This window comes from Vulpes lagopus, chromosome 5 (assembly GCF_018345385.1).
Source record: "Vulpes lagopus strain Blue_001 chromosome 5, ASM1834538v1, whole genome shotgun sequence".
NCBI classification, from domain to species: Eukaryota; Metazoa; Chordata; class Mammalia; order Carnivora; family Canidae; genus Vulpes; species Vulpes lagopus.
Window position 1 is genome coordinate 73,439,582 of NC_054828.1, and position 19,443 is coordinate 73,459,024.

A 19,443-nucleotide genomic window follows, 5' to 3' on the forward strand; every position below is an offset into this window, starting at 1 on the left:
AAGGACTCCAGGGACGCCTGGGTGGCTCAGTGGTTGAGCATCTGCCTTTAGCTCAGGGTGTGATCCCAGGATCGAGTCCCACATCAGGCTTCCTGCATGGAGACTGTTTCTCCCTCTGCCTGGGTCTCTGCCTCTTTCTCTGTGTCTCTGAATAAATAAATAAAATCTTAAAGAAAAAAAAAGACTCCAAATATATAAAGAACTCTTAACAACAAAATAAGAAGATAAACAATTTAAATTTTAAACTGGGAGGAGCACCTGTGTGGCTCAGATGGTTAAGAGATGAATCGTCTGACTTCAGCTCAGTTCATGTTTTCAGAGTCCTGGGATCCAGCCCTGCCATCAGTTCCACACTCAGTGGGAAGTCCACTTCTCCCTTTTCCCCTGCCCTTCCCCCCACTCATTCTTTCACTCTCGCTATCTCTCAAATAAATAAAATCTTTTTTTTTTTTTTTTTTTTTTTAATGGGATAAAGGAATGCCTGGGTGACATAGTGGTTGAGTGTCTGCCTTTAGCTCAGGGCGTGATCCCAGAGTTGCAGGATCAGGTCTCACATTGGGCTCCCTGCATGGGGCCTGCTTCTCCCTCTGCCTGTGCCTCTGCCTTTCTTTGTCTCTCATGAATAGATAGATAGGAGCTTTAAAAATAAATTAATTAAAATTAATTAAAACGGGAAAAAAAAGTTGAACTCTTCAACCAATGAAAATATAAGGATGGCTACTAAGTACATGAAAATAAACTCTGGGGTGCCTCGGTGGCTCGTTCTATTAAGCATCTGCCTTCCGGTCAGGTCATGATCCTGGGGTCATGGGATTGAGCCCCAAGTCAGGCTCCCTCCTCAGTACAGAGTCTGCTTATCTCCCTCTTCCTCTGCCTCTTCCCACCACTTGTGCTCTTTCCCTCTCTCTCTCTCTCTCTCTCAAATAAATAAATAAAATCTTAAAAAAAAAAAAAAAGAAGAAAAACTCATCATCATGAGTCATTAGGCAAATGCAAATTAAAACTAGAAAGAGGGGGATGCCTGGGTGGCTCAGTGGTTGGGCATCTGCCTTTGGCTCAGGTCACAATTCCAGGGTCCTAGATTGAGTTCCGCATTGGGCTCCCTATGGGGAGCCTGCTTGTCCCTCTGCCTGTGCCTATGCCTCTCTCTCTCTGTGACTCTCATGAATAAATAAAATCTTAAAAAAAAAAAAAAAAACTGGAAAGAGAAACCACTAGAATGCCTAGAATTTAAAAAACTGATATTACCAGGTGTTGAAGAGGTTATGGAACAACTGGAACTCCAACTGGAACTCCACTGCAGATGAGAATGTTAAGATGGTAAAGTCTCTTTGGAAAAGTTTGACAATTTGTTATTTATAAAGTTAAAGTTCCATTTGCCATAGGATCCTGCAATTCCACTTCTAGCTATGCAAGAGAAATGAAAACAGACATCTACGTAAAGCCCCATGTATTAATGTTATTTCATGTCACCTTCAGTCATAATAAAACTGGAAACAACCAAAACATGCATCAACAAGTCACTGGATAAACAAATTGCAGTAAAGTTTATCCAATTAAAAATTAACTGCAATTAAAGGAACAAACTACTGATATATGCAACACATATCAATCTTAAAAAAACTACACTAAATGAACAAAGCCAGACACCAAAAACCACTTATGTGATTCTGTTGATCTAACATTCTAGAAAAGGCAAAATATACTAACAGGAACCTGATAGTGGTCAATAGAGGTAGTATTATGGGGAGAGGACTGACTGCAAAAGGTCAAGAGGGAACTTCCTGCGGTGGTGAAAATATTCTGTATCTGGATTGTGGTGATGGTGATTAAAAACTATGTACAGGGATGCCTGGGTGGCTCAGCAGTTGAGTGTCTGCCTTCAGCCCAGGGCATGATCCTGGGGACCTGGGATCGAGTCCCGCATTGGGCCCCCTGCGTGGGGCCTGCTTCTCCCTCTGCCTGTGCCTGAGTCTCTGCCTCTCTCTGTATGTCTCTCGTGAATAAATAAATAAAATCTTTAAAAAAAGAAAATAAAATAAAGCTATGTACATTTATCCAAATTCATGAAACTGGACATTTAATGTAGGTGAAGGTTTTTTTTTTTTTTTAAGATTTTATTTATTCATGATAGTCACACAGAGAGAGACAGAGAGGCAGAGACACAGGCAGAGGGAGAAGCAGGCTCCATGCAGGGAGCCCGACGTGGGATTCGATCCCGGGTCCCCAGAATCGCGCCCCGGGCCAAATGCAGGCGCCAAACCGCTGCGCCACCCAGGGATCCCCTATGTAGGTGAATGTTAATGCAGATACATTATGCTCAATAATGTTGATTTTCTTAAAAGGGATAATTCCTTTTCTCAAGTCTACATACATTCCCAAGGTCTCAGCATCTAATCTGTTCTTTTAGGTGCTGACCTTGGTTTCTATGTTTTACATGCCTTATGGTTCAAAGTATAGCACCTCCAAAACACAAAACTCTAAACTTTGGGTATATGGCTTTGGGAATCCATAGACTAAGCTGGAGAACACTGTGCTACATGCTATCATCACCAGCTAAATTACAAATGCAGTCGAACATTTTTACATCCTTCTGAACTTTTCTGGCTTCTTTGCTCGCTTTTCTCATCTCCCCACTAAGAATTTACCATAAATGTCCTGCAGCTCATTACTATATGGGAAACAAATCTCAGTTTCCAAGACTGCAACTTCAATCAGTAGTTCAGCTTGAAACACATGTAGTCGGTCTGCCAATATCCAACAGAACTCACTGCACTGTCTACAAAGAATAATGAATTTCTCATTATATCAACACTCCTCAAATAATCAAAGGCAAATAAAGCATACTTCAGTCAAGAGAAAAAGTTTAAAAAGAGAGAGAGAAAGGGAAAAAGTAAGTAGATTAGGTTACCAGCAGCTATTAGGTTTTGAGGAACAAGCAAAGGCACTCAAAAAAGGGGCTGGCACATATCACCCAGAACTCAGGGTGGACTTTCCTGCATATCTACAATAGCAACAGGTTGGAAATATATAGAATAGTTCATGTGAACTGTATTCAGAGTATAATGAGGAGCTTGGGGAAAACTCAAATTAATCATTCACACAGGTATCTTGAAAGAAAATGAAAAAGAACAAGATGTGGTAGAGAGGAGTGTAGGGCACCTGTAGATTCTGATGTGGACAAACTCCATATTACCCAAATGTTTTGGGAGACACCATCTTTTAAAACTAGCTCTATAGCTCTAGAGAGTCAACAGTAAGCGAGAGACTGCTATTAGCAAATAGATATGGTGACCAAATAAAAACAAACAAAACCAACTTGCGTGTTTACAAAAGACCAGAATGCAAACATAAAACTGTCTGGAAAGAAAACGAATTTATATTTAAGCAGAAATAGAAATCGTTTCCATTAGTGTACTTTACCCCTTGCAAAAAATCATGGTCGGTGTCTTTTATTTATGTGTGAACCCACCTTCCTGGTAGATGAGCTGACCTAGGTTGTGGTGATTACTTTTAGTACTCTAATATGTATTATAAATGACAAGACTGGGTGGGGGGGAATAAAGCTCAATGTTTTAAGGATTGAGTTGGGCTGACACTCACCACAAACTTCTCACCATTCTGCTCCACATGTTTGTATGTGGGGACCGATATGGGCACTGCTTGCTTTTCTGTGTAATCATAAAATGATTGTCCCAACGAGTCGTCACTGGGATCTAGGTTATCTGCCTCATGTGGAGGTACAGATAACACTGTCAAGATCAATTCCTTCTCGCCTGCTCGGATCAGGTCCACCACCTGCTTGTGTGTCGCCCCCTCAACATTCACGCCGTTCCTAAGGGGAAAAAGGGAAAAAAACAATCCCATAAACCAGAAGGGTCCAAACACCTTATATCTCCACCCTCCTGCCCCCACTCTAGTGTCACACAATATGAACTATAAAATCAAGATTAATTTGGTTCCAGAAAAGCTGTTTATATTTTTATAGATCATAATGTAAAAAAGTGTCTGTGAATTTATGGCAGGGAGAAAAAATGGAAACAGGTGAGAGGACCTGCCCTTCCTCTATGCTAGAATCCCACACATAGCTTCAGGAAAGCACATGGTGAAGCTGCAGAGGAAACAAAGCTTTCAAAGCTAATTTCCTCATCCTAACCAAGCATGTATACAATACAAAGTGGCTTTTAACAATGCTATTTGAACTGTACTTAAGTTCTTTTTAAACCTCCTGAAATTTCTGTTAGAAGAAATTTTTTACAAAATGCATTCCTATAATCTGTAAAGACTCAAAAAGTATGACTTAAGATCATTCTTATATTTAGATCTGATTTCACCCTATCTCCAAATCAGTCAACTTAATTTACCTTCATACCAAGTCTCATCACCTTGGGAGTTAAATGTTATCTATCTTCATACACACAATTTCTTCTATCACTTGGTTTTTAAAAAGGCAATTTTGAAATGTCATTATCTGAATCAACTTCCTTTGTCCTCTCAATCACATCTCTCAGCATTTTACCTTCTTCTCAGCATTTTACTCTTCTTTCTGCTCTGTGCTATCTCACTTAAAGCCCTGTGTCATCAGTTTAAACCAAAAAAAAAAATCTACATCTTAAATTATATAGTAAATCAACCTACTCATTGTCTTCCCTGTTTCACTGGATAAAAGGCGGCAACTAGGAAAAGTACAAGGTTTAAGAAAGGTAATTCTGTCAAGAAAGATGCTGAGTCTCACAAAACTCACTTAGCAAACTGAACTACTTTCCTATAATGCTGCCCCTTCCTGCTGTCTCAGCAAAAACCATTAGGCAGCTAGCTGGCCTGCAGGTTCCCTCCATGGCTATCCCATGAGAGTTAGGAAACACACACCTGGCCTTTAGTCAATTTGATAAAAGCTTATCTACCCTTTAGAGTTAAGCTCTTTTCAATTCCAAACCATTAGGATTTTTCCTTCCTGAAAATGATGCTAAGTTTAGTAACAAGTTTTCCACAGACTTTTCAGTCACTAGAATTGTCTCTATCAGACTCTGGTATCTGAAACATCCATTTATATAAACAGAACAGGCAGGAGATCACTCAGCTAAGCCTCCTTCTACTTGGGTTTAACAATCTAATCAATAAATTCAGCACTCTAGACATTTCACAACCTAACGTCTAACACAAAAATATTCAGTAATTTTACAATTGGCTAGCTATAGAAGAAAATAAAAGCACCCCTTCCACTGATGGAAATTTGAATATTTAAAATTTGTATCAGGTCAAACTAGAAATCAGAAAAAAATGGTCAACTCTGATCACAGAGCCAGATGATGAGAGAGAAAATGGGCTTTGAAGCTATGGGTTCAAATTCTGGCCTTGCCTTTAGAACAGGCACTGGTCTTGACTAAGTCATTTAAAATTTCTTATAGGGCAGCCCCAGTGGCACAGCGGTTTGGCGCTGCATGCAGCCTGGGGTGTGATCCTCGAGACCTGGGATCAAGTCCCACATTGGGCTCCCTGCATGGAGCCTGCTTCTCCCTCTGCCTGTGTCTCTGCCTCTCTCTGTCTATGAATAAGTAAATAAAATCTTAAAAAATAAAATTTCTTATAATTGTTTTCTGCATTTGTAATATGGGGACAATAATAAGCCCCTACAAGGACTGCTGTGAGGATTAATGTAATGAAACATGTTAACTCGCTGGGAACAATACCTAAACATTTACATCAGAAGGTATAATAAGGAAGTACTGTGAAGCTGTTGAAGAAATGTTAGCTGAAGAAGAAATGGAAACCTGAAGTTGGGGATTGCCAAAGGATTTCATCTAAATCTTTAGCCTTATTAGTTCTGAGAAAATATTTTGCTGGTAGAAGTAATAAACTGAAAAAGCAAAAATTAGAAATCAACACAGAGAACTTCGTCCAACCCTAAAAATCTTAGCTTACACATGAATATCTTCAATAGTTTTTCAACAAAGCGGGGAAAACTCGCTTTAGAAACTGAACATCAGGGGATCCCTGGGTGGCTCAGTGGTTTAGCACCTGCCTTCCGCCTAGGGCGTGGTCCTGGAGTCCCAGGATCAAGTCCCGCATCAGGCTCCCTACATGGAGCCTGCTTCTCTCTCTGCCTGTGTCTCTGCCTCTCTCTGTGTGTCTTCAATGAATAAATGAATAAAATCTTAAAAAAAAAAAAAAGAAACTGAACATCTTGGATACTAAAACAAGATTTTTATGTTAGTACAATTAATTTTATGAAATGCACATTTATGAAAAAAAAGTTTATGCTCAAATCTTCTTTTCCAGCTCCCCAATTTTTCCCTTTAAAGGATCTTTAATCTGGGTACTCTGTCAATAGGTCAGGGATTGGTGAACACCTATAGCATTTGTATGTAAAACTGTATTTGTACATATACATATTTTTTTCCCCTGAGGATGGGGTCCACAGCTTCCACTGACTTCAAAAGAGAGCATATAACCTCCAGAAAGGTGAAGAACTACTGCTTTCAACGCACATTTCCTTCACCCATTCAGGTAAGTTAGAAAAATACACTGTTCTTAGAGTCACTCACAAAAACAAGCCATGAAAGTCATCAGAGAAATTTAAGTGAGTCTTATTCCAAGAGCCAGGGAGCAAGGGAGCTTGCTTAGTTTCACTTCTTTATCAGTAAGACCAAGATTCAAATTGGCTATCATCCCAAGAACCTCTTTACAAACGGGAAAAGAAAGAGAGAGAAAGAGAGAGAGAGAGAAAGGTAACTACCAGTGTCACATTCTAAGCACATTTGCTAATGTTTATATGGTTCAACTACAGAAGGAATGCTATACATTCCACAATTTCACAGAAGGCTAGAAATGCCTTCATTCTTCAGAGAATGAAATGAGGTCAGTAAAAACCCCAGGATGTCTAATTTCAAAAAAGGTCCTCCCTCCTCAAGAATTAAGAGGCCTTCACAATCATAAAAATGTTTCTGTGTTATCTTTTCCACAAGAATGCCACTATACCAAGCTCAAATTAAGTGTGGTCCAATTTGGACAATTCTAAAGACATAAATGTAAACTATAAGTTCTGCAATAAAGTTCTGCAATAAACTTTCAGCAGTAGACTTCTGGTTCAAAGCACAGGTTTTAGACAGGCTTGGGTTTGAGTATCACTTGTGCCATTTAACAGATATTATTCAATCTCACTAACATAGTTTCCCAAACCATAAAATGGTGCTAATAATACCTATGACTAACAGAATGAGAACTAAAATGTGATAAAGCTCTAGAAGGTAACCACTCAATAAATGATAGCTACTCATGTATCAGTTAAGCAAGCAGGTCAGTAGTATGTTGGCCTCATGATGACACAAATCCTTTCTACCACCAACCTCCTTTGCCTTTCTTCTGTTTTTGTAATATAATCTAGCTGGAATTCATTTGAAAATAAATGATTGAGGGACGCCTGGGTGGCTCAGCAGTTGAGCGTCTGCCTTTGTCTCAGGGCATGATCCTGGAGTTCCAGAATCGAGTCCCACATCGGGCTTCCTGCATGGAGCCTGCTTTTCCCTCTGCCTCTCATGAATAAATAAATAAAATGTTGTGGTTTTTTTTTTTTTTAAAAAACGGAAATGATTGAGTTCTCAACTTATGCTGATCCATTACAAGAAGGGAATCACCTTCATAAGACCACTGCATCAGGGAATCAGCTAACCATACACCACACAAAAAGTAACTACTGCCCAATGGGTCCTACTCATTTATGTTCTTCCATAAAGAAAGGGCATGGTTTAAACACACTATCAAAACATTTTCAGCAAATATGTGATTAAACAAAAACAGCAAAATGTTAATTATAAAATCTAGGTGGTAGTTATGCAAGTATTCACTGTGCATTTCCTTCAACTTTTCTATGTTTGAGATTTTTCATAATAAAATGTGAGGGGAAAAAAAGAAGGCTAGTAAAAAAACTCCCAACAATCCACAAATAAGACTCCCCCAAAATTTTTTTAAGATTTGCTTATTTATTCATGAGAAACACAAAGAGAGAGGCAGAGACACACAGACAGAGGGAGAAGCAGGCTCTGGGCAGGGAGCCCGATGTGGGACTCAAACTCGGGACTGCGGGATCACCACCTGAGCCAAAGGCAGATGCTCGACTGCTGAGCCACCCAGGTGTTGCAAAACCAAAAATCTTGTTTATGTAAGTAGATGATACCCAAAATTTTCTTTGTGTCTTCAGCATTATAAAAATATACCTAATAATTTTAATAAAATTCTCATTTTTTATATAAGACCAAAATCTGGCCCAATCAGGGGCCTTTAGCTAGCTAATGGGAGTGGCTTTAGATTAAGACTTTTACTCAACTAAAAGTTAGCCAGCTGGGGAAATTGTAAAGCTAATATAAACACCCTAAAACGCAGGGGGAAAAAGTTCTAAATAGTCAGGATTTGTATACTGTGAAGGAAGCTGCATACACTAAAACTATGGATGGAAATATGACAGAGCTAATCACTTAATGTACCACAGCAAGGAGCCATTCTGGATGGTAAGCAGAAATATTATCTTGACCCCCTGTGACATTCAAGAAAGTAAATTTTTTTAAAAGACTTATTTATTCATGAGAGACACAGACAGAGGCAGAGACAATGCAGGGACTTGATCCCTGGACCGGGATCACACCCTGAGCTAAGGGCAGATGCTCAACCGCTGAGCCACCCCAGGTGTCCCAAAGAAAGTAAATTAAAGGGCAATTAGTCCCTCAAAGGCAGTCCATCAAAAAAATAGACAATAAATTCCTATAAATGCAAACAATATGATTTGTTTTCAATTATGTAGTTTAAAACACTATGGCTACATGCCCACAAGAATGGCTAAAATAAAAAAAGAGGACAAAATCAAGTTTTGCCAAAGATGTGGAAGAACTGGAATTCTCATACATTGCTGATGGGAGCATAAAGCAAAAACAATCTGGCAATTTCTTATAAAATTAAACACATATTTACTATATGACCTAATAATGCCATTCCTAGGTATTTATCCAAGAGAAATGAAAACATATCCACACAAACAATTGCAGTTGAATATTCACTGAGGCTTTATTCATAAAAGTCCAAAACTGAAAATAGCCCAAGATCTCTCAATAGGTGAACAGATTAAAAAAAAATTGTGACATATTTATGCAATGGACTATTACTCAGCAATAAAAAGGACCAACTACTGGTATCCACAACAACCTGGATGAATCTCAAAAACTGAGCAAAAGAAGCGAGACAGAAAAGGGTCTGATTTATTTGATTCCACTTATTTGAAGTTCCAGAATAGGCAAAACTATTCTACAGTGGTAAAAATCAAATCAGTGGCTGTCTGGGAGACAGGGGTAAATACTGAATGCAAAAGAACACAAGGAAGCTTTCAAAAACTATAGAAGAGTTCTATATCTTGATTGGGTGGTGGTTAAATGGGTCTATACCTTTGTCAAAACTCAAACTCTGCATTCAAGATGTGTGCATCTGACTGTATGTAAATTAAACCTCAATGAAGTAGATATAAAAATAAAAATTACTGGAGCACCTGGCTGGCTCAGTCGGTGGGGCATATGACACTTTTTTTTTTCTTCAAGATTTACTTATTTGAGAGAGAGTGAGAGAGAACAAACACAAGCTGGGTAAGAGGGAGAAGCAGGCTCCTTGCTGAGCAGGAAACCCAAAAGACGCTTAACTGAGCCATCCAAGTGCCCCAAGCGACTCTTGATATCACGGTTGGGAGTTCAAGCTCCACACTGGGTGTACAGATTACTTAGAAGTAAAATCCTTAAAAATAAATAAATAAAATCTTTAAGCATGTGATTCTTTTTTTTTTTTTTTTAAAGCATGTAATTCTTGATCTCAGGGTCGTGAGTTCAAGCCCCACACTGGGTATAGAGATTACTTAACAAATATAATCTTAAAAAATTAAAAATTATTCTACAATATCCTCATTTATAAATGTGAAACAGTAGTCCATCATAATCCCTCTACTACTTTAGATTACTCTGAATAAAGACACTGAAGTACATCAAGCAAATGGACCATACAATTCTTTTTCTGGCTTTTTATTTTGTTTATTTTGTTTGTTTTTTTTTAAGATTTTATTTATTTATTGAGAGAGAACATGCAAGCATGGGGGAGAACAGAGTGGGAGGGAGAGGGAGAGAGAATCTCTAGCATACTCTGCACTTGGTGCAAGCTCAATCTCATAACCCTGAGATCACAACCTGAGCCCTGAGTCAGTCATTTAACTGACTGAGCTACCCAGGCACCCTTGACCAGTTATTCTTAAAAAATATCTATAAAGACTATGTGCAATATAACATGGAAAAATCCTTACATTATGTTAAATGCAAAATATTGTCTGTAGTGATTATAAGCATGTAATATATTTTTGCCCAAGAAAAGGCACAATGTGTAAAATAAGAAAATAGTTGAGTTAGAGTGACTAGAACTATGGGTAATTCTTAAAAATTCTTAAATAATGGGTAATTCTTAAAAATTTTACATACCTGTTATATCTTCAATTACACAAAACTTTTTAAATAACCTTCCTACTTTCTCCACAATATATCTTTTTGGAAATTGGGTGAAGACTCACAAGTTGGAGAAAAATAGACTCCTGACACATCAGAAGAGTGACATTTCCTTTGACTTTTCACTGGTTCATTGTCAGTTAGTGGGTACACAGCAATACTAGACACTAGACCATATAAAAATAAGGAACTACTCTACTGAAATGTGAAAATCTGTCCTTTCCAATTTTGCAGTTAAGTCATCTGACTGGCTTAGATTGGCTCCTTTTCAACTAAGTCGGCCTCCTTGCTATATTACTTAGGCAAACAATAAAGTCAGAGAATATTTTTATTGACTAATTGTCTTAGCAATCATGCTGTACTTTGCCCTTAACTCTTGGGATAAGATATTCAAACAAGCACATATGCCAAAAACATAGTCACAAGAAGTGAAGCTTGGATATGTCTATGCAAAATTACTATTCTGGACCACTAAAGAAATTTTTTGGAATCTGTTTCAAAAATAATAACATTTTGCATCCTACATTTTAAAACACTTAATTTATTGATGGGAAAAGAGAATGTAAATGGCCAAAGGTTTCTAAAATGTTTGAGCTTTTTCTAATAAACAGCAAATCTTATCAACAACTTAAAAAGTTCAAAATTATTATCTCAGTACTTTTACTGTTAACTTACATGGAAAATAAAACGATAACTACATAAATAGGTAAAATTCTTCTGGAAAGCAATTTTACTGGTTATATGCATCTGAAGTCATAAAGATGTTCTTATCTTTTCAACTAAAATGGCATTACTGAAAATTTATCTTAAGGAAAACATCAAAATAGGAGCTCTAAAAGGGCAAGAACTTTACCTTGGCATGTAGACCACTCTCAAATATATGTTGAAAGAATGAAATAATACTCAACAAAGAAAAGTTGGACTGTTTCCAAATTTCTGTTCTAATAAAAAGTCAATAATAGAGGGATGAATGGTTAAGAAAATTATAGCACAAATGAACCATAAAGCAATCACTTAAAATTACAGAAATGAAGAAAATAATCTAGAAATATGTTTGAGCCAATATTATGCTAAAAACAGATTATAGGGGTTCCTGGTAGTTCAGTGGTTAACTATCTGCCTTCAGCTCAGGCCATGCTCCCAGGGTCCCAGGGCCCCAGGGTCCCAGGATTGAGCCCTGCATCAGGATTCCTGCTCAACAGGGAGCCTGCTTCTCCTTCTTCCTCTCCCTCTGATGCTGCTCTATCACTCTGTGTCAAATAAATAAAATATTTTTTAAAAAGTGGATTATAGGGGATCCCTGGGTGGCTCAGTGGTTTAGCGCCTGCCTTCAGCCCAGGGCGTGATCCTGGAGTCCTGAGATCGAGTCCTGCATCGGGCTCCCTGCATGGAGCCTGCTTCTCCCTCTGCCTGTATCTCTCATGAATAAATAAATAAAATTTTTTTTAAAAAGTAGATGGGCAGCCCCGGTGGCGCAGCGGTTTAGCACCGCCTGCAGCCCAGGGCATGATCTTGGAGACCCTGGATCGAGTCCCACGTCAGGCTCTCTGTATGATGGCTGTTTCTCCCTCTGCCTGTGTCTCTGCCTCTCTCTCTGTCTCTATGAATAAATAAATAAAATCTTTTAAAAAAAAGTAGATTATAATAAAATGCAACTTCTAAAAGGTAACAAGGAGAATATCTAGGATATGGCAAAGAGATTTTATATACAACAATAACATGATCTATGAAAAAGAAAATTGCTATGTTGAACTTCATTAAAATTAAAAACTTGGGACGCTTGGTGGCTCAGCAGTTGAGCCTCTGGCTTCAGCTCAGGGCGTGATCCCAAGATCCAGGACTGAGTCCCACATCAGGCTCCCTGTGAGGAGCCGGCTTCTCCTCTGCCTATATCTCTGCCTCTGTGTGTGTCTCTCATGAATAAATAAATAAATCTTTTTAAAAAATTAAACACTTTTGCTCTGTGACAGATACTATTAGGAGAATGAAAAGCCACAGCCTGGGGAAAAACATGGAAAATGCATATTTGATAAAGGACTCTTATCCAAAATACAGAAAGAACTCTTAAAACTCAACAATTAAAAAAAACAACCCAACTACAAACTGGACAAAAGATATGAACAGACACACCTCACCAACAAAGATACATAGATGGCAAATAAGAATATGAAAATTTATTGAACTTCATTCATCATTAGAGAATTGCAAATCAAAACGAGATACCACTACACACCTATTTGAATAGCTACAATAAAAAAATTTAAGGACACCAAATACTAATGAGGATGTGGAACAAGAGCACCTGCACACAGATGTTTCACTGTTGGTGGGAATGCAAAATGGTATGGCCATTCTGGAAAACAAATTGACAGTTTCTTAAAAAGCTAAACATAGTCTCAACCATAAGATCCAGCTATCACACTACTAGGTATTCACTCAATTGACTTGAAAGCTTATATTTACACAAAAACCTGCACATAAGTATTTATACCACCTTTATTCATAATTGCCAAAAACTGAAAGCAACCATAAGTGAATGGATTTACTTTATAAGTGAATGGATAAACAAAACTGTGGTACACCCAGACAATGGAATATTATTCAGTTATAAAAAGAAATAAGTTATCAAGTCACAGAAAGATATGATATAGGGAAAGAGACCTTAAATGCATATTGCTAAGGGAAAGAAGATAATCTGAAAAGGCTATATACTGTATGATTCCAGTTATAAGACATTCTGGAAAACACGAAGATCACTGTGTTGCCAGGGAGGGGGAAGATGAATAAGTGAAGCACAGGGGATTTTTAGGACAGTGAACTATTTTGTATGACAGTATAACAGCACAAACACGACATAATGCATTTCTCAAAACTTACAGAACTTTACAACACAAAGAGTAAACCTTAATGTACACAAATTTTTAAAAAATCAGCTAGGAGGTTGAGAGAATCCCAGACTGTAAAAAAGAATCTAACTGTATTTCAAACGCATTTCAAACAACCTCATTGATGGAGGTAGGTACAGACCTAAGTAACTGAAATGAAGGGATTGCACATAAGTACTATTCTCTAGTCGATAAAACTGCTTCCCCAGGGTACATATTAACAATTGCTATACATGTATACTGGAATTGAACAATTAAGGTAAATGAATGGTGAATGTGGGGAGCCAAATTTCTAACTGTTGAATTGGTACAGATCTACAAGGGAGAGTGACAAAAAAGATCCATATGGTAATGGAATAAGAAGTCATGTTTAACTTAATTATAGATACAGGTTACATATAGAAATATTTATAGATATGTGATATACAGGGGTTAATATATACACATATATTTTTTGCTGTCAGCTGAGAGGACCTGAAAGAAGTTATCCCCTAGCAGCAACCACCACACCTAGTGCCCAGATCTTGGTTTCTAATACCATTCCCCAATAAAAAGAACTATGACCCTTTGGAGAAATGGTTGATTCTGGGACTAGGAAAGAAAATATACAAGATGAGCCTGGAGCTTTTGTAGTGCCACAGAGTAAATAAGTACTCAAAAACAAAACATTAATGGGGGTTGTGGCAAAAATGCACAGGGGCCAACTGAAAGGAGCTACCAATGGACAAAGCTGGAACAACTAGAGCAATAAAATAAAGCAATATCAGATTATATAGCCCATATTATAAAATAAGTATCATGAGCCCATAATGATGTAAATGACTGAATAAATTAATACATAGGCGAGAAGACACATCCTTCTCCTACACAGAACAATTCTAAATAAATTATACAGGTACTACACTCTAGAGTAGGGGAGCATAACTCCCCACTCCTCAAGTGTAGGCTGTACAAAGCGTGACTCTTGTCCAAACGGTACAGTAGGGCAGAGGGGATGAGAATAACTTTGCAGTGTAGAAACCAGTCAGACGATCAGCATCACAAATCATGATAGTATGAACTAATGAAAATGGTACTTCACCTCTGTAATATTCCCCCCCCCAAAAAAAAAACCTCAGTGTAATTGTGAAAAAAAAAAATCAGACAAATCCAATAGTCAGGCATCCTATAATCCTATAATACACCTGACCAATACTCCTCAAGACTGTCAGTCATCAAAAACACACTGAGAAATTGTCACAGTCAAAACAAGTCTAAAAAGACATGACAAGTAAATGTACTATGGTATTCTGGATGGGATCCTGGAACAGAGAGACATTAGACTAGACACCAAAGAAATGTGAATAAATTATGGGCATAAGTTAGTAATAACATGTCGGTATTGGTTCATTAACTTAAACAAATGGACTTACTCATGTAAGATGTTCACAAAAGGAGAAATTATATGGCAGAGGTGGGAGAAGGATATATGGGACCTGTTTGATTTTTTTTGTAAATCAAACTGTTCTGGAAAATAAAGTATTAATTTTAAAAATTATTATATGGCAGAGGTGGGAGAAGGATATATGGGACCTGTTTGATTTTTTTTGTAAATCAAACTGTTCTGGAAAATAAAGTATTAATTTTAAAAATTAGATTACAGATTATACATGATGTATGATTTCAACTTCATATAAAATGCATAAATAAAACAGCCAAAATACCCAAAGTAGTTTTGTTAGGATGATGAAGTGGGGGATTATTTTTCTTTTCCTTAGTCTCCAAATTTTCTCCTACATATTTACAATACTTTTATAATTTAGAGAATGAATTTTATACCACTACACACCTATTAGAATGACCAAAATCCAGACCACTGACAACTCCAAAATGATGGCAAGAACATGGATTAACAGAAATGCTCCTTCATTGCTGGTGGGGATGCAAAATGGTACAGCCACTTCGGAAGACAGTCTGGCAGTTTCTTACAAAACTAACTTACTCTTACCATCTGAACCAGCAATTATGCTCCTGGGTATTACCCAAGGGAGTTGAAAACTGGGTCTAACCTCAGGTGTCAAACACTAAAATTCTAAACGAAAAGACTAGGACTTTATCATGACTCCTTAGTAAATAAATAATTCAATAACAAGATGGAGTGAGCTAGTCCATTTTGTGTTATGAAAATCAAACAAAGATCTGAAATCTTCAAATCAGAGAAATGCCACAGCTTAGTGGGGTGCCTGGCTGGTTAATTAGGAAAGCACAGGACCTGATCTTGGGGTTGACCTTAAGCCCCACACTCTGCATAGAGATTACTTAAAACATAAAATAAAAAGCTAGAAAAGAAAAATGCCACAGCTTAAAAGAGTTAAATGGTATTTCACTTCCACTTAGGAAGCATTCTTTAGGGACGCCTGGGTGGCTCAGCAGTTTAGTGCCTGCCTTTGGCCCAGGGCGCGATCCTGGAGTCCTGGGATTGAGTCCCACATCAGGCTTCCTGCATGGAGCCTGCTTCTCCCTCTGCCTGTGTCTCTGACTCTCTTTCTCTCTCTGTGTCTCTCATGAATAAATAAATAAATAAAATCTTAAAAAAAAAAAAAGGAAGCGTTCTATATTTAAATCATTAAAGTTATACAGACCTGTGTTCCAGATTGCCAGGACACACCTATTTTATATCTGTTGTCCTGGCATAATTCACAGTCCTCTGTCATTTTCAAGTGTCTTGGTTTGGGTGATAAACCATATATAGTCCTTATAATTTCAGCACATTTTGTCTGGGAGCCTTCTGTTAAAATGCACATGGTTCTTGGGCACTTGCATTTACTAGTTCAGATAACTTGGGGCAAAAAAGTACTTATTAGGAACCGAAGGAATTAGGTTTGCTCATCCCATTGGGAGGAGAGTGGAGAGGAGGTTTGAGACATCAGGTCAATTGGGCTTTAAAAATGTCCTGGGGTGGGGGATGACCTGAGGCTTCTATCTTTCCTTCCCTGCCAACCCCAGTCTGGTCAGGTGCCATCTCTATTTCCTCAGCCTCCCCAGGGTTTACTCCAACAACAAATTGTCTGTTCTGCCCATTCCCCACCAGACCATAAATATCCTAAGGGCATGGACTACATGTTATTCAGCTTTCTATCCCCAGTGTCTAATCCCATGTTCATTAGGTAGTAAGCATTCATTCAAACTTTTCCCTGAATGTATGAAAAAATTATTAAGGCTAGCAAAAAAAAAAACATCCAATAATGGTTCTCCTCATGCACTTTCTTAATTCCACTCCTTATTTTTAAATTTTATACTGGTTTCACTGTTTAGGGGGAAGTACTAAAAACATTATGCAAGCTCTACATTTTTCAAATTTTAGTACTAGTGATCATTTTGCTTTCTATTATGGGAAGGTAGTAGAAATAATGCTTCAGTAAAATATGGCATTCAATTACTTAAGCAATTTCAAAGTGAAGCTGTTTTCTTTTACTCAAAGATGTTGAAAATAAAAGTAACTTAATTGCTATTAATTTTTAAATATAAATACTAACTCCAAGGATAGTCAAATGAGGTGAAAAGGAGTAAGAAATAAACATGTTGACATTTAAAAAGCTCAAGTCTTAGGACACCTGGGTGGCTCAGAGGTTGAGCATCTGCCTTGGCCTCAGGGCGTGATCCCACCATCCCAGGATGGAGTCCAACATGGGGCTAGGAGCCTGCTTCTCCCTCTGCCTATGTCTCTGCCTCTATGTCTCTCATGAATAAATAAAATCTTAAAATAAAATAAAATTATAACATTGACTTATTTTGTTTTGATAGGATTTTGTTTTTCAATTTTTGTCTTTAAACATTTGATCAGCATGTAGCAATTCATGGTTTTATTTAAATGTAAGGCTGGATATGAAAATGGGTTCCTTCTTTACACTGTGGGATAATGAATGCTAGATAAAAGAAAGTTGCTACTAGCCATATGGTTTCCCTAAACTGACACTGCCTCCTACATATACTACTGTTGCTGAGAACCCCTCCTTCAGTTATTCACCAGAAAACAATCAGTTCTAAATCATTTCCCAACACCAACTCAAAGAGTTTGAAATCTGCTCTATTTTGAACCACTGCCTACATGGCTAAGTTAAATACAATCCCCAAAATGTTTTTAATTTGGTATACTGATCACAGTGAAAGTTAATTAAAGAATAAAATCTACCAGTTTTATCAACAACCTTAGCTTGCAACTGACATAAATTACCAAAGAAGGAATCTTAATTTTTTAAAAGTTCTATTTCACTACTATTTCTGGGTTACTACATAATGTAATTAAAAGCATAACTACTCCTGTGATCTGGTAAGTTTGTTCTAAGATAACAGCCTACACCTTGAATCCTAATACCTATTTCCTAGTCAATTACTCTCAAGAGGTACTATACATAAGTATACAGAAAGAAGTGTAGATCAATACTACTGGAAAAAAAAAAAAAAGCTCAAAAATGCCTTCATCTATGATAGCCAGCCTTTAAGAATTCATAACAACTACAATTAATATCAACAGATATACTTTTGGGGATCCCTGGGTGGCTCAGTGGTTTGGCGCCTTGCCTTCGGCCTGGGGCGTGATCCTGGAGTCCTCGGATCGAGTTCCACATCGGGCTCCCAGCATGGAGCCTGCTTCTCCCTGTGTCTCTGCCTCTCTCTCTGTCTCTCATGAATAAATAAATAAAATCTTAAAAAAAAAAAAGATATACTTTTGAAGGGATACAGTCCTTTAGTAACCAAATACTACCCTTTAATCCAAATTAAATATGGGCAATTTTCTCCTGGAAGCTGAGGAACACAGACTACAGTTTAAGTTGTGGTCTATTTTAACACACTGAACAAGAAGAAAGGTATAGTAAGAACTTTTCTGAATCAGCAATATAAAGGATAACTGGGTAGGGTAGGGAAATCTAAAATAATCTACCAGCACATAACTCATAAAAGTGTCACATTTCCTTGGGTTCAAAATACCAGCCAGAGAACAAAACTCATTGCTAAGACAGATGCAGGTTACATACCTTGAGAAAATGGATTCAGAAAGTTGTTTTTAACCCTACCAAAATCAGGGATCCCTGGGTGGCGCAGCGGTTTGGCGCCTGCCTTTGGCCCAGGGCGCGATCCCGGAGACCCGAAATCGAATCCCACATCGGGCTCCCGGTGCGTGGAGCCTGCTTCTCCCTCTGCCTGTGTCTCTGCCTCTCTCTCTCTCTCTCTGTGACTATCACAAATAAATAAATTAAAAAAAAAATAACCCTACCAAAATCAAAATGACAATAATATTGGGTAAAAAAAATTTTAAGTAATCCATGGTACATTCAGTAGACAACACATTTTACAAGTTACAGAATTTATAGATGATTAAACTGATCAGCAAAGTGGAAGAAGTTTCCAAAACTTTGACATTTTCAAGATCACCAAAAATTAATTTAATCAATCACCCAATTTTTAAAACATACTATATAAACATAACTAAAACTAGACAGACATATAAATATAAAAGTACTGCAGTATTTGGGGGGAAAAAAGACAACTTCCAGGTTAATCTCCTTGAATAGTTCTCGGAGAGTAATCAGCTGCCCGAACACAGCTGGGAGAATACCCACATAAGCAGCTGACTCTCTACAGACACTCTGTACTTTTCCAAAGAGAAGGAAACTCATTACTTGTTTCAAGTCCACAGAATACATAAATCTCATTCTAGTTTTGCTCTGAGGTCTGACATAAGAAGCTACGGTTTTAGATAACTTAAGCAAAAATAAGTCATTGTTTTAAAAGATTTTATTTATTTATTCATGAGAGAGAGAGAGGCAGAGACATAGGCAGAGGGAGAGGCGGATTCCATGCAGGGAGCCCAATGTGGGACTCGGTCCCAGGACCCCAGGATTATGCCCTGAGCCGAAGGCAGACGCTCAACCACTAAGGCACCCAGGCATCCCAATAAATCATTTTTTAAAAGATGTTTTCATAATAACATTAAGTTCATGGAATAAAGTATACATAAGAGTACTCAAATACAGTTCCTTACTCTGCAACTTTAATAC

At 37.7% G+C, this 19,443-nt stretch overlaps 1 protein-coding gene across 1 annotated transcript in view; it reads right to left on the minus strand.

The window, feature by feature from the left end:
• SNX27 (sorting nexin 27) overlaps positions 1-19,443 on the minus strand; it is a 72,646-nt gene that overhangs the window by 42,674 nt on the left and 10,529 nt on the right. The window contains exon 2 of the mRNA XM_041755260.1: positions 3,604-3,835. Within this exon, the coding sequence (XP_041611194.1) occupies positions 3,604-3,835 (232 nt within the window). The remainder of the gene's footprint in view (positions 1-3,603; positions 3,836-19,443) is intronic.